Source organism: Strix aluco, chromosome 2 (genome assembly GCF_031877795.1).
Source record: "Strix aluco isolate bStrAlu1 chromosome 2, bStrAlu1.hap1, whole genome shotgun sequence".
NCBI classification, from domain to species: domain Eukaryota; kingdom Metazoa; phylum Chordata; class Aves; order Strigiformes; family Strigidae; genus Strix; species Strix aluco.
The window spans coordinates 105,552,206-105,576,369 of record NC_133932.1 but is presented as its reverse complement, the minus strand read 5'-3'; the positions used below and the strand labels follow the sequence as shown (position 1 = coordinate 105,576,369).

The 24,164-nt window shown below is 43.2% G+C and overlaps 1 protein-coding gene across 7 annotated transcripts in view; it reads left to right on the top strand.

Annotated features, from left to right (window-relative positions):
• The window catches only part of TSC22D1 (TSC22 domain family member 1), a 96,881-nt gene extending 73,017 nt beyond the window's left edge, over positions 1 to 23,864 (top strand). For 2 of the 7 annotated variants that reach the window (XM_074815640.1, XM_074815639.1), the window contains 2 exons: positions 21,143 to 21,194; positions 22,445 to 23,864. In XM_074815640.1, the coding sequence (XP_074671741.1) occupies positions 21,143 to 21,194; positions 22,445 to 22,702 (310 nt within the window). In that variant the 3' untranslated portion in view covers positions 22,703 to 23,864. Of the gene's footprint in view, positions 1 to 8,223; positions 8,280 to 20,369; positions 20,700 to 20,913; positions 21,009 to 21,142; positions 21,195 to 22,444 lie in introns of those variants that run through there. The other 5 variants (XM_074815643.1, XM_074815642.1, XM_074815645.1 and 2 more) reach the window with 5 other exon arrangements.
• Positions 23,865 to 24,164: the final 300 nt, after the last annotated feature.

Sequence of the window (24,164 nt, the reverse complement as noted above, 5' to 3'; positions counted from 1 at the left end):
CAAATAACCTCCATAGCTTTTACTTACCTGATTAAAGCAATTAATTTCAAGAAAATGACTGATAATTACTGGTTATGGAACTGAAGTGTCAATTTCTGGTTTAAAAGAGGGGCATTTCAGCACATCTGCAATGTTGTCACATTCTGTGGTCCTTACTGGTAAGGGAAGAAACAAAAATATAGTCAGAAGGTCTCTGAAGAAAATGCTTTGTCAGAAGCAACTAATTTCAGAATTGCTTGCTGCTGTTACATAGTCAGATAAGAAAATTGAAAGTTGTGACTTTCAGTCTTTTCTGAAATAAACATTGCGGAACACAATCAATTTAGAATACCAAAATAGATACAGCGTAAGAGCTGTGTAAAAGTTAAATATTCACAGTAAAAATAATGAAGTATAGGATTAGTGATGTCTTCCAGTGCCTGCTAAAGGAACCTACCGCTTGAACTAATGTGGCTTAATCATTCATGGTGGGTTACTGATGGGATTTCATTACAGGGGAAAAAAACTTGTTGTATCAGTGGCTGAGAAGGGCAAGGTATTTAGTTTGCTACCTGCAGTGTTATTTTGTTGCTGCTGTTTGATTGTCAAACTTTTTCGAGCACTGCTGTATGTTCACAGAAATCAGCATGTTTGAGTAGGTTTCACAGCACCATAGAAGTTATTTGTAGGAGAACAGATTACGCACAGAATACTTGTCAAACACTGAAGTTTCAGTTTCAGCAGCAAGTTACACCCTTCTTCGTTCAGCAGGTGCAGTGCCTGTGAGTGCTGCTGGTGAGATGTCCTGCTGCAATGCTTCCAGTCCTGGTGGTCCGGGAGCCTGATGCTGGGACCTGGTGGAGTGGTCTTTCCACTGGTAGCAATGGGTTCTTGGAGGGCTTTATTCTGATTTAAACATCAGAGAATCACTTTTTTTGCAAGATCTTGCCTTGCAGAGTATCTGGCCTAATTGGACAAGAGAATCAGGATGGCAAAGTGTTGCTCCCTCCATAGGAAAATGCTGGATGTGGCAGAGAAACCCAGTCTCTCTGGTCTCCGGAGCTTGCTTTTGAGCATTGAAGGTTATGTTACAACTGCTGTGCTCATGATACCAAAAGAGATTGGTTACTCCTGTATGAATTTGTGCTTATGTAGTCTCAGACGTGATACAGCATCATTCTACTACCTGCCTCCTTTTTGAAACAGGTTGACTTCTTAAAAATAAGATGCTAGCCTCACAGAGCCCAGAGGTTTTTTGGACCTGAACTGCCGCTTGAGTGCAGGCTGCTCTCTGGAATCTGAAAGAAGTGAAAAATTTGGGGGAAGAGAGCTGTAGAGTTAAAAACTCCTCCTATCTTGATAATGGTTAAACTACGTTATTGTAATTTAATTTACTCCTTTAATGTGTATGTCACCAAATGCCCAAGGAATGTCAGCTGTAATTTAGTCTCATAAAGTTCCTGTATTACTGAGGAGTTTCTGGTATCTGAGAATAGCTGTAGCTGGTTCCTGTTAGCCCACACCTAGTGATGTGTCTCAGTTTGGAGGTTTGGGAAGGATGCAGATTTAGTTTGGAATTGTCCTATGAAGGTTTTTCCAGTAGGGATGCCTTCTTAATAGGAAGGCTTGAGAGCCCTGCTTCATGTTGCATTTGTCTGTTGAAATTAATTTACCCTTAACTGTGAGGCTCCATTTCGTGGACTAGCAACTTCATAGTTCTCTAAAGTTTTCTCTTGCATGCATAGGATAAAAAAACCCCAACAACACAACCAAATGCATGTGCATGTGTGTTGGGGGTTCCTTCCCCTCCAGTCTAGCTGAATGTCCATAAATCCTTCTTTATTAATTTTGTATTCAGCTGATGTAACATGCAAAATAAATTGACAATCCCTTGCAGCAGAAAATGCTGAGCTGCTGTTATTGTGCTGTGTCAGTCCATGTTAATCAGGCTTCTAGTTAATCAGAGATTCTGCTGGTTTGGATTTCACAGGTGCTACAGCGAAGGAGAGGAGCATTTGCTTTAGGCTAGGATAACATAGCATAACTCAGGGTAAAGAGATGCCTTACCTATAGAAGTAGATATACTAGGCTTGTCTCCTGTAGCCTTAATCTGATTTTACTGATTTCCACGATACAAAAAGTAGTAACCAGTAAATATTCTAATTGGTAATACGTATTCAGTACCAACGCTCATAATTACTTCTTCCCCCCAAGATATTTTACTCAATTGTTTTTAACATGTTTCTTTGTCCTGATACTAATATAGTTCCACAGCTTGAATACACTTTGAGGACATTTGTTCTTTTGTATGATTAAATGCTAGAAGTTCAGTGACTTCCAGTTAGTGGAATGTAAAGAACTCGTAGATGGCTTAGTGTGGTTCTTGGGGAAGACGTGACTCCCTGTAGCTGCTCCTTCATGCTTGTGGCTTCCAGGTGTTCCTAACGTGTGTTCTTAAATCAGATTGCCTCTAGAGATTCAAATTCCTATCTCTTTAGCAGCCAGGGTGGCTTATGCTTCATATTTGGTAGTTTGAAAACTCTCTCTTCCCTGAGTAATCACCTCAGAATTAACCAACCTGAGTTTTACAAAGTCTCAGAACTACATGAGTAATTTATTTAAAAGAAAACAACTGGACCAGTTCTTGGAAGAAAATTCTCTTGTGTTATTAAACACTAAGTTATTTCTTCTTGTGCAGGAACTCCTCAAGCTGCTGGTTGCTGACGGGTAGGAGGATACTGTAGGAAAGTTGCCTTTATCTGCCTGCCTTTTTGGGTTCTTCCCCAGGCCTCTGCCTCTGGCAATACCTAGAGGTGGCTCCTGGGCTAGATGGATGTTTCAGACCCAGTAAGATCTTTCCTATATGTGTCTCTTGGTCTCTCACACAGGGAGGATTAGCAGTATGTGTACTGGTACCATGATAAAAGTTAAGTATAAAACAGGATAATTTTGTGCAATTGTAATGCTTATCTTTGTGTAACTGAAAGCCTTGCCTTATGTATCCCTTAGTGATGACTATGAAGGATGTAAGAATATTCCTCAGATGTTCAATTAGGATGTTAATAGCTAAAGACACCTTTTTTTTTTTGAGTTGCTTAATGATAGATTGAAATAAATCTATCTTTTCTAACTGCACTTCATTATATCTGTTCGGAATATAAGGATAGCAAAGGTACAGCAGTGGTTTCTGCTGCTAGCATTTGGGAATGAAATACTTCCCAACTTGGCATCCATGCACTTGCCTTTCACTTCAGTGCTTTGGTTTTCATTATGGTGCAGATGTCTTTGTACAGTGCTTTGTGCTTTTTACCTTTTCTCATTGACAGTTTCATTTCCTTTGATAATCCAGCATGCATTGCTTCACTGATGAGTTCTAATGAATATTTTCTGAAGTCACGTTTTTTGTGTGCTGCTGTCACTGACTAGCAGCCTTGCAAAACACTTTCTGTCAAAGTACTCCATAAAAATTGATTTAGGATGGGAGGGAGGGGGGAACAAAGCATTTTAAAAAAGGAGTTATGATGCAAATTATATCTGGGACATCTCCTGTAACAATAAGCACTGCAACTTATATAAATGTTTGCTCTTTTTGAACCCCTAAGCTAGTAGTCTTGGAGACTGTACTGTAATCACAAAAGAAACTTTGGAAATCCTGAGTACTGGTGGCTTGTATCAATCTCGGATCACTATTTTAGTAATTTTTTTAGCCCTTAAATATCGATTGCATGTTTGTACCTTTAAAGCATCCAGAAGAGCTTGAATGTTTGTCTGGTGTATTTTCTGCTTTGTCAAGCACTTGTATGCACATCAGAATTTTAAATTTATTCTTAATTTGTTGCATCACATCAAAATTGACATTGTTACCGTAGGGCTTTTTATGTCTTTAGTCTAAAGGTTGGCTTGTGCTTTATTTTCTGCTTTTTCCTATGGTAAAGTCTGGATTATTCAAGCTGTGTCTGAAGTCCTCTATAGTACACAGAAAATGAACCTGCTAAATGTTTACTCCATGAAGGTATGGCAGCTAATTCAGTGATGTGTGACTTGCTCAGGAATTTGTGCTCAAGTGTTGCACTTCATTCAGACTGACATAAACAGTAAATTCTGTTGGCTGAATGCCAGGTTCATTTACTTACCAGGTTAAATCTAAACTTGGGCCGATGTATTTTTTTTTGAAGCAAAACTGCCAAGGAGTACTGCAAGTTAAATATCTTGAAATACGCTCCCTCCCCCGCTTTGGGCATAAGAACTATGGGGGCTGGGGTGGAACCTGGGTACCCTGATGTTATCATGCATGAAATCTTGTTGTTTTTTGTTTCATTAAATGCTAAAACTTACCCATATCTGACATCCTAGTGTACCCACAGTGATAATTCATCTGTGTGCAATCTGTCACTTTATATAACAGCCAGAATGGTTCAGGACAAAGGAAGGAAAGCATAGCTTGGTGCTGAATTCTTGAATGTGACAGGAGAAGAAAGATCCTTGTACTTCAGGCATTTTTCAGTTGCAGCTAGCGGCTATTTTTCAAAGCAGTAAAAATGTACCATCGCTTAGTTAATTCAGTTGACTTACAGTTTCTTTGTGGTTTCTATTACCTGTAAGTTGTTGACCTACACATAACTGAGCAATACTTTTAATTACTTGAATGCACTGTAACCAGAATTGTCAAATTTATGGGAATGTTTATGAGAAATCATGTAGTTACTGGAATACCTGCCTCTGAAGCGGTTATGTTTTAACGTTTAATTTGGTTTCAAACTGGTAGTTGACAAAGTAGATCCTTTGCTGTTTTTCATGAAGGTGATAAATGGAACTGGTAAGACTTCTCTGGGGCACAAAACCCCCAAATAAAAAGGTGATGAGTTGGAATTAGGTGCTTTTAGATCAGTGGTATAGAAACCATTTTACTTGGCATAACTGGAGAATTAGCATCAAATGAAGTCTGTGAGTGTTGCCTTACTGTAAAGCCATCACTAGAATTGGGGCTGAAACGTGGGGAAAGGTGATTAGTGTTACCAGAGATGGAGCTACCTGTGGCTTCTCTTTGTGGGCCTGGCAGCATACTTGCTTCTCTGCAGAATGAAGCAGCTGAATATATTCAGTAGTCCTGCATCATACGTGCGTGTGTGTATATATATATATATTTAATTTTCAAACTGACTCTGTCACGACTTCTTTTAATAAGCAGAACAAATTGCAAGGATTTTAGTGTAAGCTCATGAGGAGGATGCTGGAAAGATAACTTTTTACAGTATCTTTTTATTTGTGTGTGGGCATGAGTTGATGGTACAGTTGGTTATTTATCTTTCATAAATTATATTTAGTGCTGAGATTTGTGTCTACTAAAAAATTGATTTTTTTTTTTTTCCCCAATGTAATCTTAACATTTAACGATCCTTCTGGCTATAAAGGAAACCCATATTTGAGTCAGAGCAGTCTTGGAGGCGAGCAGTGTATTGGTCAGACATGCACAACTTAATTGGACCTTGGTTTTAACTGTCTTGGCATGGCCCCTAGCATGATGGAGCTTCTGTTCAGAGGGCATCTGGGAATAGGAAAGGAGGAAGTAAAGACTGTCCATGAGAAAGGTTAATGTCACTGCTTTCATACCTTTCCTACTCGAACATACTTAAGTGTCTATTCATTGTTTTAGGCATCCTGGAAAACACCTGTGACTGGTGCACGTACTGTATACACAACAGTTCTGGAGAAAGATTGTCTTCCTAGCTGATGTCAAATGTGCACTTTACAGAGGAGAATACAGGCAACAGAGATGGCAAGGAGGTTGTTACAGAGCATTAAGGGAAAGGCAGCTTAAAATCCAAAGCCATCAGCTATGTTGGTGCAGTTCTGTGAGATACAGACTCAGCTGTGCCTGACTGCCACAGGTCAGCTGTGCAGTTTATAGAAGGGAGGTTGTAGGATATGTGATATATAAGATAATGTAACCAGTAGGATTCATTAGGGATTATTATTGTATTAAGTCTCTTGACTATGAAAAGATATGTAAGGATGCCACTCAAAGTATAATTTCTGTCTTGGTCCAGCTTTCTGGAATTGATTTTGAGCATTTCTCTAGTCAGCTTGATGCTTCTGCTCTTTAAAATAAGCAAGACTCCCTGCTGCAATTAAGTATTTCATCTTGAGTATTGAAGTTATTCAGTAATACTGAGTCAGACTTTCTCATCTTAATAGCTGACTGCTAAAATTGTTGATCCCTTTGTTCCTAGCTTATTGTTCTTTGAAAGCCTGTTGAAAGTCCGCTTTCTTACACTAGTCATCCCCCCCTCTTTTATATGTGGTTGTGCCATGTTAGTCTCCACTTGAAGCTTTCAAGAGTAGCTCTGCTTTCAGAGCAAGCATCCTCTCATAGGGCTGTTATACCCATCTGCCTCTCTTCCAAGGATCAAGACCCTGGAGTACAACTGCTTTGCCATCTGAGTGGTCCCACCTCCATGGCTTTTTGGTGAGAGTGAGAGGAGAATGCTCAAATGAGCCATGACTGTTGCCCATTTCCATGCTGTGCTGAGGGGGATGGACTTGATGTAATGAGAGAAACCTTTATTGTAAAGTGTGACTTGTCTGCTTCCATCTCCCTGCTGTGTTTTAAAAGGAACATGATGCTCTGTCACTACAAGCCAAGCATACCAGGCTCTGAGAAGACCACTTAGAAATATTCTTCACTGCTTCACAGTTAGTATCTCTGCTCAGTTTAAAGTATCTGAATTCCCTCTTGGCTCTGGGAATGGGGAACTAATCCCACTGTACCACTCACCCCCAGGAAAAAAAGCGTTGTTTTTGTTTGCTTCTTTTCTTGCCTCCTAACTGAAACTCTCCCTTTGTGTGATGTTAGACTTGTTGATTCTAATAAATAGGGTTGGTTTTATTCCTCCCTCCCCCAAGCCAGACTTTTCTTTTTATCGTGTAATACCTGCTTCTCAGTCACCTCTTCAGTGCCATGGCAAGGTACAACAGAAATGCAGCTAAATAGTAGATAGCCATGCTTTGAGCCAACTTGTTTGGCCCTTCTGTTTTTTTTCCTGTATAATCTTACAGTGCAAATCTGCTTGAGGAAACACATCTGACATTACTTTAGCAGTCATCAGTAAGCCCAAGTAACATTTGCGAGGTTTGATTTCTGTTTTTGTCTCTGCGTTTTTGTGGTCTTGGTCTGATGGAATAGTGCAGTATCAATGACCATGCTCTCTTGTGTGGTGGGGGTTCCTGCACACATGCTGTAAGTAGCCAGCTATTTCCATGGTGAGGAGTTATCTGTGGCTATCCAGCTTCTGTGTAGACTAGGAAGGTGGATCTTGTTCGCTTCTCCACAATGTACTGTGGGCAGTCCACTTTTGTTCGCACTGAAAAGCACTCTTCATGATAGACGAAGGAATATGTTTACATTGAAGCAATGTTAGTGGTACCTGTGCAAGTAGGCTCATAGTTAAATGGTGTAGATATACTACAGTGCAACAAAAATTCCTTAGTGATTGGTGTTTCTATGAGGAAGAATATGCAATATTTGATTGAATTTTGGCTTGATACATGATGGGTTTTTAACTGGTCTGCAGAGGACTCTAACCAAATGCATGTCTGTAACTCCTGTCACGGGTTCTTGTTATAATAGCAGTTGGGTAGGATTTGCCTGTGTAAAATATTTTTCAGCAAACCGGGTACTGTTGGTTCTGTGTCTAATTACAGTTGCCATTAAGCAGTGAAACTTTGTTTTGTGAAACAGTACAGCTCAGCTGCCTTTCTCTCAGCAGAATTAGCTACCTGTGGTGATCAACATGTGCTTTACAAATAGTGGGAGCAGGCTGAATCAGCTTGAGAGTTGGTGAATTTGGCATTGCTGAAAGAAGATGCATTTGTTTGAGATTTGAAAACCTAATCGTGAAGATTTTAATCTCTCTTGATGCTTTATGTAACGGAACACCATGTGATCACAGAATCTGTAGTGTCGTCACTGTTCGCCCTTCTTGTTTTTGTTGATCATGACCAACCACTATTAAACTCTGCAAACTTTGAATAGAAGCAAGTGGATAATCTTTAACGGGCGAGGCTTTGTGATTCTTGAAAGTGCTGCAGAGTTCAGGACCCGTGGTTAATAATGGAATGCTAATGCTAATCTTACGGCTGCCAAGGACTGAGAGGTATTTCTTCTGACCCTCCATCTGGGGGAAACTAACCAGCAGGTACTAAATAGATACATCAATGAAAGTGACACTTCTCCAGAAACAAGGCTCTGACCAAGTAACCATGAAAGTATTATTCTTGGAACTGGAACAGCATCTAAAGAGGTATTTATGAAGTTTTAATTTTTAGATGCTTGATTTACTTCTCTTCCTCTCTCTTCTTTTTTAATGGTTTCTTCAACTATTTTGTTTGAGCAAGTACTTAAAAATGCTTCTCCTAAACCAAGGTGCTTGGCACTGGTTAAAACTATTTCAAGCTAGGAGTATCATTACTGGTTGAAAGTACTGTGTGTCACAGAGTGGTTTGCTTATTCACTGCAAATCTATATGTCTTTAAAAATCTTCCCTGCAATATTTAAAATAGTTCATATTATAAAATGTTTGTCATTACAGTACTTTTCTTTCATCTTTTAAAAAAAATGTTACTCCAATTATTCTAGATCTTAAGTGATGCTAAACCAAAACCGAGAATTTTAGCATGATTTGAAACATTATCAAACAAGTTTGTATTCATTCAAATATTTTTCATGCATAATATATATACTATCTTCTGTCTTGTTACATGTTCAAAGAAAAGTTTAGTTGCTCTTGTTAAATACTTGGAAAGGCATTGAAATACAGCTTAGTCTTCTGCAAGTTACATTTATTAACCTCGTTTTCCATATAAACAGTGAGATATGAAGTGCATGGTTTTGATCTAGTCTGTTTCTACTGTTTAAAAGGAATACTAAGTAACTTAGTGAATGGGAATAATTACTGACTTAAATATATGACAGTGGGGGGAAGAATGCCCTGACTCTTCATATTGCAGTTATTGTTCTGTGTGCAGAAGGCAAATAACCTTCTGTGGGAGGGAGAGCAGAATGTGTTCTTCATAACTTCTGGTCTCTGAACTGGTGTTTTTGTTATGCCACACCCTTAAAATCCAACACCCTTGCTCTTATATAAATTTTGAGAAATACTGAATAATACGTTTCCCTTCATATTCTTGTCATGTTATGTTTGTGGTAATGTCTGTGGAGAACAGCTTTCCTCTGTGAATGGTGCCTCTTTAAAGAATATAATTTATACATTGGAAAACTTTTTTTAAACCTCACTTTTAATTTCTTCAGTGATCAACAGTTTCTGAAAACATTCTTGAACTTTCAAATGAATGTTGAAAATTATACTAAATTAATTCATCTGACTACCTAAGGAACCAGTGTAATAGAAATCTTTTATAATAGTACTTGAAGTATAATGACAACAGGTATGTTATGCTTGAGCAGTGTGTGTATACAACAATTACCTGTGTCATTACATATTACTGAACAAGAAAGGTAGCATTGAGAAGATTGTTTCCTACCATGAACCAATCTATTCCACAAAATGTATAATGAAAAAAAGTGTGATGAAGTAGATGTGTGATTTTTCTTTAACCTTTCTTCGTTATTAAGAGGTTTTGCTATAACTGATTTTTAGTGATAAACATAGCAGCATGATGTAGTACCTCTAAGCATAAACCAAAATCTGTATCTGTTAACTTATACAGAAAATCTGGATGATTTCTCCTGTATTCTTATTCAGCAAGCTACTTCCTGTTTATTTCTCATTTACTTTTGTTTTCTCTAGGTTCTCTTGCAGAGATGCTGGTTTTGCTCTAGTTGTTTTTCTGTGAATTAAGGCTGGCTGACTGTCATGTCACCATAAATTGCAAATGAAGGAGAAACTTTAATCTCTCTTGCAGCTGTGCTTGGTTAATGTTGCATATGGTTATATTTTTTTTCCAAAACTGACCGTACTGAATGTGTGGGCCAAATTCAAAGAAGCATTTGGCTTTCTCTGCGTTAGACACAGAATCTCTTCTGAAAGAAAGCGAAGTTGTGTGTGGCTTTCTGGAGGAAAGAGGAGCAATTCCCATGCTAGGCATCTCATTTAAAACTTTCAGGATACTGACACAGGCAATGGATCTTTTACCACTTGCAGTCCTTGGTCAAGGGCAGTTTACAGCATGCTGAGAATGGCTTTTACTCTTAAGAAAATGAAATACTTTATGCTTTTTCATTTTAAGTTTGGCTGCCAGAATGAAGTCCAAGATGTAGAGCTCAGGCACTGGAGCTCCACCAAGGTGCTTTTGAAAAGTGATCCCTAATGTCTTTGTGCTACTGGGGAGCCATCTAGCACTAGGCGTCTGGAAATGGTGATTATACAGGTGTGCAGGAGCTCCTACTTCTCTTGTAGTGCAGGCAGGTGGCTGGGTCTGCTTGAGATCCAGTGTTTATCAGCACCTCTCCATACTCATACTGGACAAAGGGTGTTGCGGCACCCTCCATATTTCTTTTTGAAACTTGGTTGGAAATGCAGAAGATGGGAGCTTGGGGGATAAAGTAGTCAGAAGATGCTTCAGCCTCTGGTTATGGTATCAGCTGGAAGAAGGGAGTGCTGGGTACATGTGCTAACTCTTGGGATGGGTAAGGTAGGCTGTAGTTGGTTAAAATACATGAACAATACTGAAGGCAGAGACAAAAACTTCTGTGTCTTGCGCCTCGTGACCTAAATTATATTTAGGTCATTTCTATCTGAACTTCAGTAACTTCAGTTTGTTTAAAGCATACATTAGTGAAGGGCATCTAGTCTCTATCTGATATCAAAGGATAGAAAACCCACTATAGTTATGAGCTAGTCCTTCTTGCTGTTTTTAAGGCAGCCTTTAATTCATCATTAAGTATTAAATAGATGCACTCTGATATGCAAAAATAAAAATCTGATAGCCCCGGAAATCTAATATTTTCTCTATTTAAAGGTAATTGTTCACTCTAGTTAAATCAGGTCTCGGTCCTTCCAAGGATCCTTTCAAGTACCCTTGACATCTTTCAGTCTATCAGTATAAGTAAATTCCCCCAACACCAGTCTCTGAATTGCCTCAGTCGTTCTTTTCTACCTGTTTCAGTTTGTCAGCAGCATGTTTTAAAATGCTGAGTTCTTCAGAAATGGGGCTGAAAAACAGGTTTGGGCAAACTAATTCAAGGCAGGAGCCTATATCAGTTGCAGCAGTGCTACCCTGTGACTCAAAACATTCACTTACAAATATTTTTGTTTATAGCTGTCATGATTGCTTGTACTTGAACTGCTGATTGATGTTATTGTCTACCTAGCCAGGGCCTCTAGCAATTAGTCGTGGCCGGGAAGAGTCAGAGAGGAATTCCCCTGTTCTGTACCTTGTGTGGGAGCAGGCAATGCCTCCGGGGATGGGAGACTTCCAAGGGTGGGTTTTGGAAGAGATGACTTGTCCTCTGGGCTTGGTGGGACACTGCAGCAGTGGTTCCCTGGCTCCACCACTGAAGCTGGAAGAGGGCCTTTAAACCCTGTGTCACAGCAGGGGCTTTCTCTCCTTTGTATAACTTGACAGCAGCGTGGCAGCTCACCATGTTGATGCTGTAGAAGAGTGGCCGCTGGGCTTCTGCGCTAACACCCCGTGTGAGAATGAGGAAACGTACCTGGGAGCTGTTTTGGACTCCCATGCGTTACTAAGTGGGTTACTCATCTCAGACTTCTGATACTGGTGTTAGCTGGGTTTTGTTTTTGTAGGGTCTTTGTTTTGTTTTGAGGTTTTTTAAGCCGCAGAGGTTTAAGGTGTCATCCTAATGACAGTGGTTTCTGGAGTGTGAGGTAATTGTTTTCAAGAAGTGTTAGGTGCCTTACACAGTGCATATATATGAGCTCAGGCCTTGTTTTGTACAAAAGACTATTGGAACAGCTAATGAAACGTATTTTAGGTGGACATCCACCAGAAAACAAGCATCAGCAATATTAAGGAGTTGACAGGACTGCTTCATAAACAGGATGCCACTCATAAATTTAACCAACTTGCATAAAGATGATTACCCAGATAATGAATAGGTCTGAAATAATATACTGGAGAAGAGAAGGCTCTGGGGAGACCTTATAGCAGCCTTCCAGTACTTAAAGGGGGCCTCCAGGAAAGATGGGGAGGGACTGTTTAACAGGGAGTGTAGTGATAGGACAAGGGGTAATGGTTTTAAACTGAAAGAGGGTAGATTTAGATTAGATATAAGGAAGAAATTCTTTCCTGTGAGGGTGGTGAGACACTGGCACAGGTTGCCCAGAGAAGCTGTGGCTGCCCCCTCCCTGGCAGTGTTCAAGGCCAGGTTGGTCGGGGCTTTGAGCAGCCTGGTCTAGTGGAAGGTGTCCCTGCCCATGGCAGGGGGGGTGGAACTAGATGATCTTTAGGGTCCCTTCCAACCCAAACTGTTCTATGATTCTATGAAAATACAGTGAGCCGCCACATCTGTGTTCTGACTGTTCTCTTTGGTTTTTGCAGTGTGGCAGGATTAGAGGAACGAAGTAGTGTGCTAAAGTAATATATCTCTAGAGTCATAAGGCACAGTCAGGTCAGATTAAATTATCAATTTATTTGTCTTTAGATAATTTTTAAGTCATTTTTAAGCACACCTCATTTCATAGTTTTATGTACTTTCCCAGGTATCTTGCATTCTTATTTCAAACCAGTATTGCTTTACAATTTCTTCCTTCAGCGAGGAAAGCTTAAATGTTTTTTACGTGGAGATACTTACTCTGTTGGGATTTCTGTGATTGTGAGTCAGCAGGATTTGTGTCTCTTAAATCGCTGAAGCTATGTCTGGATTAAGAAGCCTGGGAGTACTTTCCCACTCCAGGGTCTAGCTATTCTTGTTTCTCAACGCTGTACTGCGTTGAAGCAGAGGCATACATCAGATTCCTCTCATATCCTTGTTTCCACAGGAAGCGGGGTGGGGGGGGGGTGGGGGGGTTGGAAAGCACAGGCTGGGCAGGAAATCGTCCAGCAAATGCCTGATTTAGTGGTTGATAAAGGGGAGCAAGACTTCTGGATACTGCACTGTGCAGTAAATCTGGTAAATCAGGTCACATTCTTACATTTTTCTGGAAATCCCCCTTACACTTCCTGAATGGGTTGGAGATAAATGGAGTTTGATTTATACAAACGAAAGCTTCTGTTCAGGTATAAAAATACCTTCAAATACATTAGAGTGAATTCACCTTTTAAAAGTGCACTTCTGCATGGATGGAACAACAGGTCTTGAATTTTCTCTAAATTTTTTAGGAAGTCACCAAAAGATGATAAACTGAAATAGAGTGTTTTGACCATTCAGAAATTAGGAAATATGGTACTACAGTTTTGTGTAATGTACACACATTAGAGCCAGGGGAGTTAATCTGAAAGCTGTTCACCTACTTGTTAATTGATATTGCTAATAGATTTGAAGCCATTTGCCAGTGATTGCAGAGACACTGAAATTTTAAGAGTGTAAATGGACAACTGGATAGAGATCTGTTGTCTTAGCATATTTGCCGAAGAAGAAAAGTGGCATTGAACTCTCACCTTACTGTCTTTTTTCTAGTACATGTGTAACCTAGCTGTGATGTAGGGGGTTTACTATTATTTAACAGAATGGCATTAAAATGGTTCTGCACAACAGGGTGGTAATGAGTGATCTGCCACGTCAAAAGCTGAGCAGTGGCGGACCTTCATCCTTGTTCACGGCAGATTGGATTCCATGTCCCGGGTCCTCCATTCCCACACTGCAGTCTTAACCTTACATTTTGTTTCCGTACTTTTCTCCTTTGATCATCATTGACTGTTTTTAATAATTTCCATAGAAGCTGGAGTAGGGAACTTCCTTCCAAACTTCCTGAAGACCATAGGACAGTGCTGCTTAGTTGCAGGGGTCTTGGCTTTGTTCCTAGCAACTTGGAGTTGGCTTCTAGAGTGATATACTTCTGTGGGAAATACAGGCTTAATTTCAAGTGTTGAATCAAAGTGGCCATCAAAGGGAAAATGATACTCACTGAGAAGTGTAGGCCAGCTGTTATGCCATATAAATAATTTCTTAATAAGCGTGACTAAATTACTAGCTGATCCAAGATTTTCAATATAGTGTCAAGAGGAACAATTAGAAAAGGGGGAGGAGGTGGGAAAAGAGAAAGGGAGGAATTAAGTGGTTAACCCACAAAAAAACCCCCAGCAAAAACCATAAGTGGTGTAGGTTTTACAGGGGGCAGGGGAAACGGAGGGACTTAAGGTCCTCCATCCCCCCCTTCCACAATTAGCACCAGTCAGTAGGATGTCGTACTCCCACTTCATGTGACTTGGTGTGACTTTTCCATAGCCTTGAGGAAATAGAAGATATTAAGAGCTTAAAAAATAATAAAAGATGACCCTTCTCAGTTACAGGTTAATTTCATTGGTTTTTAATATGAGGACTAATCCCACTGTGTGTTATCGAGGTAGGGTGGGGTGGGTGGGTGTCAGCCACTGTCCTGGATTCCCTCCTGGGCCCTCTGGGTCAGAGATGCTGTTTAATGTAGAGAACTTAAGCTTTCCAAATGCTCATCCTGTCACTGTGCCAAACCACTTCCTATATTTGCTGTGTTTCTTTTGTTACGTTAGGTGTAACTTGAAATGCTCCAGCGACTCTCTTTCCTCCCCTCTTCATTTAACTTTGGAATACATGGTTGAAAAATCTGTTGTTGTAGAGTTAGAACAAGTGGGATTAAATGCTAGGGTAAGTAGTTTTTACTCCGAGGTGGTGTTCTTGGCTTTGAGAAAAGCATCACACATGAAAGCTATGCATAAGACCAGAGAATTGAATGTTCTTTTTATGAGTTAAATCTAAAATTATTTAAACCAAATGTCACAGAAAGGAAACATGAATTTCAGCTCCATGCTTCCGGTAGTGAAACTTGTAACATTTTATCACTTCTCTACATATGCTGCTTTATGGCACTAAACGGTTTTTCTCCCCTTCCATCCTGGGGACAGTGACAGCATGCAGAGTGATGCTGTGTGCAGCTTTCTGGAGGAAAGAAAATCAATTGCTGGCTCAGATGTCTCACTTAAAACTTTCAGGATGCGAACACACTTGGTGGATCTTTTCCCACTTGCAGTCCTTGGTCAAGGGCAGTTTGAGATACTGAGGGGAACTTTCACTTTTAATGAAGTTACATATTTTACACTTGCTCATTTTAAACTTGGATACGAAATTAGGAAAGCCTGTGGTTCCCAAACTGGATGTTACTGCAAATGTGTAACTCTTTAAATTTAGATGGTATAGCATCTGGATGCAGTTTCAGGTTTTGAGTTATGATAGACCTCACTTGACTGTGTGAGGAGACCTTGAAACTCAAGGGATGTGCACAGAACAGGGTCCTTCGTCCCAACGTCATTGCTAGATGGTCATCTATGGATGATCTCAGGAAGGAGGATGCCACACACATCCCTCTCCAAGCACCAAAATTGCTTTAAGATGGCTCATATTTCCTTGCAGAGTGCTCTCTGACCAGTGAAGAGTGGATTATCTCTGTGTTTGTCTATATCCAAGTACTCAATACAGACCTTATGTTTTGTCAAGATTAAAATTGGTAGAATCATTATAACTCTTGTTAAAAACAACTGGGGTTGATTTAGCAATTAGTTGACTGTAAAAAAGAAAGAGTATCCACAGAGGAGCCAGTGAGAACTGCTCCTCGTTTGTCTTTTGATCTTACATGGTTATCTTCTTGCTTTTAAATGCAGCCTTCTGTCTCCTGTGCAGAGCACACAGCATGATACTTCTGTGTATGCGTTGCGATTAGAGATACTGTCAGGTTATTTCCAGAACCCCAGTAGGGTGTATGTATTCTTTCCACGAATATTTAGTTATGCTTGCACATCTGGCAAAAAAAAATAATTTACAAATATAGCACTTCATTTCACCGTCATCTTGCATAGTTTTCCCTCTATCTGTTTTTCATGGAACTAAAAACCAATTCCTACCAAACCAAATTATAGATGCAAATAACTTCACTGTGGGGGAGGAAAAGCACACATTTAGGAAAACTGATAGAGTAATATCTGGTAGCAAGAGGCTCTTCAATTTAGCAGAGGTACATAAATTGAGATCTGCAGAATTCGAACTAGAAATAAAATACATGTTAGCCTTTGAAGCTGAGCAGTAAGTTCTCGGTGTTTTGTTAAATCAAGATCCTAGCTACAAGTTTGGGGCTGGAAAAGGAAGTTAGCTGAGATTGTGATCTTTATTTAGACTATCTGAATTTTTTTTTTCCTTTGGTCCTTAGTCTGTTAAAAAAAGTATGATACACTGTGGGGAAAAAAAATTAATTGGGCAGCTTCTCCAGCCTATCTTGTACCTTTACTGAGATGAAGAAAAAAATCATGGCCTATTGAAATACATAATCCTTTAGTCCTTGTTGTCAACTGCAGCCAGATTTACCTCTTTAGGTTATTAGCTTGGAGCAATTTTGCATAAATTTTGATACTGCGGGGGTTGCTGTCAATACACAAATAGTCTTGAATTTATGAATTCTAAAGAGGAATCGTACTTTGCCATTTATTGACCATTTTTAGATGCCAAGTGAAATGTAAAGTCAGATGTCATGTAGAATCTAATTACTGTAGTATTCAGTAATTAACATATTTTTTTTAACCTCTTCAGTACTTTTATTTTGTAGTTGAAAACTGTAACTGAAGCTCACAGGATCTGTGCCTGCCTGTAGTGTAAGATGAAAGTGTGCTGTGACAGAAATTGCTGTTTGCTAATACGGTTTCTGGTGTGGTCTCTTTGCAACAGTCAAAAGACGAAATTTATTTTAAGTTCAGGAGATGCTTGTCTAGGTAGGGCTTTTAATGTTGGCATCTAAAGGAAGCATACGTTGACAAGGTACTTGGAAAGACAGATTATTTTTTTTCAGTGAAAGAATCTCTTAACATACTCAGAATTATGCCAAACCAGACTTGCATAGAGATAAAATGATTCTGTGCTACAGTTTACCTCATCATGTGCTTAAGATGAAAAGCTCTTTTTTTCCAAGTACTTGATTAAATTGAGACAAGAGGAAATTATTTAGTGGGAGAAGCAGTGTTTAAGAACTGAAACACTACAAAAGGTGAAGCTGCTAAAATGTCCTTGACTACCTGTATGTTTCAATTTAAGCAGATAATTTATTTGAAGATCAAAGATGCTGATGAGCTACTTGTTTAGCCGTTATCTTGTATTGTGTGGTTTCTCAGTAATCCATCTCGAGTCTTTTCCTATTACGTTATGCAGTTTGTGAACACCTGGGGTGCTCCACAGATGTCCTCCTCGGTGTGAGGGGACTTTCAACAAATGTCCCTCGTCGCCTATCCAGGGCTAACAGGGGTGTGAATTGGTGCATCCCAGTGCACACCCAGAGTGGCTTTACAGAAACGAGTTCTGCAGCCCTTCTCACCTCTGCTCCCAGGAATGTAAAACTGTAAGCCTTTTCAGGAGTCCAATACCGTGTAGTGTCTGTTAATGAGGTGTTAAAAGAGATAGTTGGGAGGTTTTGAGTAACACCTTAGTCATCTTGACTCCCTTCTAGTGCTGTAAAGGAGAGTGAGTGGTCAAATGAACCTAATCTGAATGAAGTGCATGTTGAATGTCACGGTGGAGGCAGGAGGGAAAACAAAGCAATGAGCAAGCAAGAGGAAAGGGAATTTGGAGGATAATTTTCCTTAGAACTTCCGTAGTTTGTTTTATTTTATAAATTATACATTTTAAAAAAGCAACAGCAAAACCATAACCTTTAAATATGGAGCTCAAGTCTCTGTTCTTGTCGGGCAGATGAGGGGGTGTTGAGGTGAGAACATCAGATTAGTGGTGCTGTCCCCTCTGCCCCCGGCCATTTTGGGGATGAAAGTAGTACATGTCATCTTTTTTATTTCCTAGATTATCTGAGAGCTCAGAGCTTTTTTAGCCATAAAGGGACACTTATGGTTTGCTTTTTTACAGGGTGGGCAAAGCAGAACATGCATATTAATATGCAGTCCTACTTACGCAGCTGACAGCTTTCTGTTGAATCACAACTCAGCTTGTAGGCATCTAAAAATAAATGAAGGAATTTGCTAAAAGCCCACTGAAGTTAATGGAAGATGGTTGCTGAGTTTAGTGAGAACTGGGTTTAGGATCATATCTGTATCTCTTCTTCATGATGATAATATAAAGAGGGCAATGTTATTGTTAATTCAGTCTGAGAATTTTTCTGTCGTAAGTGGAATGATGGCATTTAATAATTATGGCAGTAGCAACAATTGTCTTGGAATGCATCCATGACTTTATTTTTACATGTACAAATGAAAATACATACAAATGTCTGCTGTCTATCCTGCAACAGCAAAGCAGGAATTTCAAGGTTATGTCTGTTCAGGCATGTGAGTTTGCTATCTTCAAGCGAGTTATTTTGTAAGGACCTAATTAGCGAGGTAGTTCCATGTTTTTACACCTACTCTGCCCCTTTTCTGATTAAGGGCTTCAGGGGACAGATTGCCCCTGAGTTTGCATCCAGCTGCAATTTCGTTAAGTCTAACATCCTGAGTAACTGCCATGGCAAGGAGTCATTTGAGACATTACTGATTTTCAAGCCCAACCCTTCATAAAACATTAATTTAGCTGAAGTCTAGGACAGGAGTTGATACAGATTCCGGTACAGATGATGTGCTTTTGGAGCTGTTTATTAAATGGCTCACTTGATCCCTGAATACAATGAGTACCATCGTGTGTAGCAAGTAATCCCTGCAAAGAAAGCGGTTAGGTGAAGTGTACGTACAACGTATGGCTACTGGTGTTTGTCAGGAGGAGGGAAGCTGGAGCCTGATGCGTTTGTTTTAATGTGTTGCTTCTAATTTACTTGCTATTAAATTTGCAAGTCAATACAGGCAAGGGTTTTTTTAAAAAAACTTCATTTAATTTTCAGCCTGTTAAGCACTATGCTGTACAGCTTCCCCAGATACCTGAAGGGCGAGATGAGAACTGTGCCCTTGTGGGATGTGCATCGTCTGTGGTACTGGGAAAGCGGCTATGAGGAACTCCTACTCTTAAATGTGACCTCTCTCGTGAATAGGATTAGTTTGTACTACTCTGCTGGCGTTATTGAATGAAGGAATAGTAGACTAGGACAACATAAGTAAACTAAGAAGGATGATGCAGATACGCAAATGCTAAATTTAGCTTTAAGATGATTATTCTGTGCCTCCTGGCTTTCCTGCTTCTCTGGGAGCAACACCTGTGACGGTTGTTGACTTTATTTTTGTGCCTTTAAGTCATGTAATGCCTGATGAAAGCGCAGGTCTAGAAAATAGTGTCTTTGGAGGTCAGCTGTTTCTTGTGGCGGTATTTTGTGGTGGTCTCTTTCAGCCTTGAGTCTCCTAAACTTACTGGTAGAAAGGATCTTGGACTGGCTGTGACTGACACATGAGAGCTCACCGTTTGTTCAGCAATATACCACAGTTAGGTGGGAGAAGAATTTTTCCTAAATTATTAATGAACGTGCTGCAACTTTTAAGACCGTAAGTGCTGTATGGGTACAATCTGGAAATGAGTGAATAGGCGTTTTCCCTGTTACTGTAGCAGAGTATGAGCTGGCTTGCTAGAAATCTGCAGGTTTGCGCTGTGTTGTGTATTTTGCGGATGATCTGATAGCTGAATATTATTTTTTTAATAAACGGTTTTACGGGCTAACAAGGCCTGCGTCAGGGATAAAGAGGGATGGGTGCTGCTGGAGCAGATCCGTAGGCGCCCGAAAGGGTTTTATCTGCCGCGTGCATCGGTGTCCGTGTCTCCCGCTTTTACCGCCTGGCCCCGGCGGAGCGGGCAGGGCTGTCTGTGCGGGTTCCGTCCGCCGGGCCCGGGGCGGAGGTGCGGATCTCGCCGCGGGGGGGGGGCGGCTCGGCCGTGGGAGCCGCCCGCCGAGGGCCGCTCCGCCGCCTGCCAAGAGGTGGCGCTGTCTGCGCGGCGACGGGCGGCCCTCGGCGGGGCGGCCGCGCTCCCGCCGGGCCGCGCTGGGCCGGGCCCCGCCGCTCCCCCGCTCCGGCCACGAGTATTTCGTATTAGTAGTATTATTAGTTTTAAATTCTCTTTCCGTTCTTGCGGGTGGAAAACGGTACGGTGAGCCGCGCTGCGGCGCGTGCGGGGCCGTCCCGCGTGGGCGCTGCGGGGCGGGCAGGGCGCTGCCGGCCCGGGGGGGGTGGGGGGGCTGCGCGGCGGGGGGGGGGGGGGGTGGGGAGCGCTCCTAATGAGATGCGGAGGGAGCCGGGGGGCGGGGCCCGGGCGTCGGCGCAGCCAATGGGCGTCGGCGCCGCCGCATAAATTATGGGGGGGGCCGGGATGGCCAGGTTTTGTGCGGCGCGGCGGAGCGCTGACCTCGGAGCTGGCCGAGCGCAGCCCCGCGCCCCGCAGGGTCCCGCCGCCCGGCCCCGCCGCCGCCGCCGCCGCCCGGCGGAGCTGCCCTGCCCTGCCCTGCCCTGCCGCCCGGCGCTCGCACACGCGCCCGCGTCCGGAGAGAGGGAGACCTGATTTCTCCGGGGAGCGTTTCTGGTCGCGATTGCATGAATGCCCAATGTTGTAGACCAGTGGCAATGGATCTAGGAGTTTATCAACTAAGACACTTCTCAATTTCTTTCTTATCATCCTTGCTGGGCACCGACAACTCCTCCCTGAGGCTCGACAGTAGGTAAATAAGTGTTGTGTCCGAGGGGCTCTGCCGGCGCGGCGGTAGTGGGGCAGGTGAACGCCGGGCTGGCTCCTTTGTCCGGGGGAGCCGCAGCGGCGGCACCGGGCGCCCGCCTCGCTTCGCCTCGCCTCACCTCACCTCCCCGGAGGGGGCTGCCCGCCGCGGCGCGGAGCGCTTCTGCCGCAGCCGGCAATGAAGCTCCGTCTTTGTGGTCTGCTGGGGGGGCGAGATGTCGGGATATTTGATCCGGTTGCGGGCGGGGGGCTCGGGGCGGCTTCACAGGTTGCTTTGCTGCATTGGAGCATCCCGGTGAGGCGGCGGCGGCAGGGCAGCGGGAGGATGACTTTCGCAGCCAACTGGCTACCGATGCCCGCGTCTCTTAAATAATTCAGCCGCTGCTAATGTTGTATGTCTTTTTTTTTTTCTCTTTCTTTCTCTTGCAGCTCCTCTGGTGCAAGCGTGGTAGCTATCGACAACAAAATCGAGCAAGCGATGGTACGTACCGATTGGAGCATAAAACCTTGTTCATGTTTAAAGCAGTAAACAATATGGGGATGCGGCGGGCGATGGTTAACCCGTGCGCGGACGCGTTTTCATAGCGGGGCCGGGGGGGGGGGGGGGGGGAGGGCGCACGGGTTTGGTTCTGGGGGCATTTTTTTGGTGGTGGTTGTCGTTTTATTGATCAAAGGCTTCCTGCGGGGAGGAATGCGCACGTTTCGCTATCGATGCCGGGGAGGGAGTGACGGCATCGCTTTTGGCTCCTGCCTCCCCAAACGATTGATCCCGGCTCCGTGCGGCGGGGGAGGGGCGCTGCTGGGGCAGAAAGCGGCGTTTGTTTGAGGGGTTCCCCTCCCCCCCCAAAAGGGGGGTGTTTTGGGGTGAGTGTGGTTTGTTTTTTTTTTAACTCTCCTCCTAGCGCATCCTGCGCCGGGCCACCCCTGCCACACGGGCTCATCCCCCGCGGGCTGCACCCGGGGCATCCTCCGTCGCCGTGCCCTTCTCCCGGCGGCCGGCGTGGGTGTCGCGGTGCCCGGAGCCGGCGGCTCCCCCTCGGGGGCTCCGCGGCCGCCGGTCCGGCCCCCGCCCTGCCCCCGGCGCGGTCCCGCCGCGCTGCGCCTGGGGCCCGGCCGCCCTTTGTTACTGGAGCGGTGCCTGGAGCCGTTCTCACGGGAGCCTCTGCCGACTGTTGCTAGGCAAACTCCGAGCCTTTAACTCCCGGCTATAAATAACTCGGACGCTCATTGGCCGGGGCGCGCTCTGACGTCACCCGCGGCCGCGCACGGCCGGCGGGAGGGAGGGAAATGCGGCAACCTGCGCCCAGAACTGGCTGCAGCCGGTGCGCGGGGGGCGGGGCCCGGCGTGGGGGCGGGGCCCGGCGCGGGGGGCGGGGCCCGCTGCCTGCCCCGGGGCTGCACGTGCGCGGCGGCGCCGGAGGCAGCGGGCTGTGACACCCCCGTCCCCGACCCCGACCCCCCGCGGGGGTGGCCGAATCCCGGCACGGCCTGCCCGCTGCGAGGGAGAGCTTTGCCCGGCCCGACTCCCTCTGCCGAAGGGCTGCTGGCCCCACAGGCACAAGCAGGGGGCTGGTGGCCCTCCCTGGGGTGCTCCTCTGCACCCCAGCAGAGCTGGGCTCCCACCGGCCCTCTGCAAAGGTCGATCTGCTGCATCTCCAGCTGAGCTGGGTGGGAGCCCGCGCCTGGCACTGGGCTGCTTTCCTAACGCACATGCTCTTTTCTGCATTTCAGGATCTGGTAAAGAGTCACTTGATGTATGCGGTAAGGGAGGAAGTGGAGGTCCTCAAAGAGCAAATCAAAGAGCTGATAGAGAAGAACTCCCAGCTGGAGCAAGAAAACACTCTGCTAAAAACACTCGCCAGCCCAGAGCAGCTTGCCCAGTTCCAAGCACAGCTGCAGACTGGATCCCCGCCTTCCTCTTCCCAGTCACAAGGGACAACACAGCAGCCTGCTCAGCCGGCATCACAGGGGTCAGGGCCTTCAGCGTAGTTCAAGATGTCATTGCCATCGTGATTGCTGGCCTCTGGACTGCCCAGAGCAAGAAGGACTAGCGGGAATCCGCCACAGCCACCCTTCATCCATTTCAATGCACATTGCAACCCAGACTGAGGACTCCATGCCCTGCACACATCAGGAGAGGCTTCTCCCCCCCTGTATTACGCACTCATCTGTCTCTCTCTTCCCTCCCTTCCCCCTTTGGCTTGAAGGAGTCTTTGTTCTTAGGTTGATTGAATAAAATAAACTTCTTCCAGAGAATTAGCACAAGTACACTGGGGACTTGAGCAGCTTCTGCAAATGCCTGAGAAACGAAGCTGCATGCCTGAATTTTTTTGGTTTGTTTTTAAATCTTCCACTCATCCAGTGATATAACTGATACAAGTGCTTTTCGAGATTGGAAATATGAAGAAATAGACTGGAGTAAAAAGTGATGGCTCAATCCCCCATAGTACACTGGGGTTCCAAAGCGAGGACTGGTGCATAGGATCTGAGGAAGAGGGAGAAAGGTAAATTCAGTGTTTAACACTTAATTGTCACCTGAAACCTTAAGTGCAAATATTTGCACCGTTTTCTGAAGCAGTGGACAGGTGCATAAATCTGTATTATATATAGAAAGCAGGTAGGTGACATACAGTTGGGTCATAGGATAATTACAATGAAGGTTATTTGCCTACTGTATATTTGTGTATTTAGTGTAATTACTTTGTAAAATAGAAAACTGTAACTATTTAGGTTGTACAGATTGAAGTTTAGTTGTTTCATTGGCTGATCTGAAGAAGTTTGGAAAGTCTTTTTTTTTTTTTAATGCTACATAAATAAGAATGCACCTACGCAACTGTTCAGAATTTGGCAGATTTATGCTGTTTGTGTAACTTCTGAAGTTCCCTGGCTGCTGATTATCTTGAAGTAAATCTTTGTTCATTGTAGTTTGGTTAAAGACAGGAAAAACCACTCCAGAAATTATCAAACCCTGCTAGCAAAGAATTTAAAAAAAAAAAAAAAAAATTGGATTTCCCAGTATGGATTTTTTGCATATGATCTGTATAGTAGTATGCATATGTTTTTGTGCATGTTCTCCTAAACAGTTGTAACACGTCAATGTATTTAACTGTTGCACTTGTCAACTTTCAATAAAGCATACAATGTTGATAAATCACTGTTTGTATATTGTACTAATGTTAACTGCAGTCACTTCCAACATGTTGCAGTGCAGTTCTACATGAGCAGTGAGGTCAGGAAGCATAAGTCTGGGTGCGAGATCCTGCCTGTCAGCTTCAGAGCTTTAGTTTCAGCTAAAAATGCAGCTCCTGCTTTCCACAGTTTCTTAAAAACACAGTGAGCATGGAGTCAAAGGAGCGGGGAATTGGGGGCCTGACTAAGCAAAGCTCCTTGTTTTGGTCCAATCCTGTTCAGTCAGGACTGTTGGGTGCCTTCTATACATTGAATGTAGTGG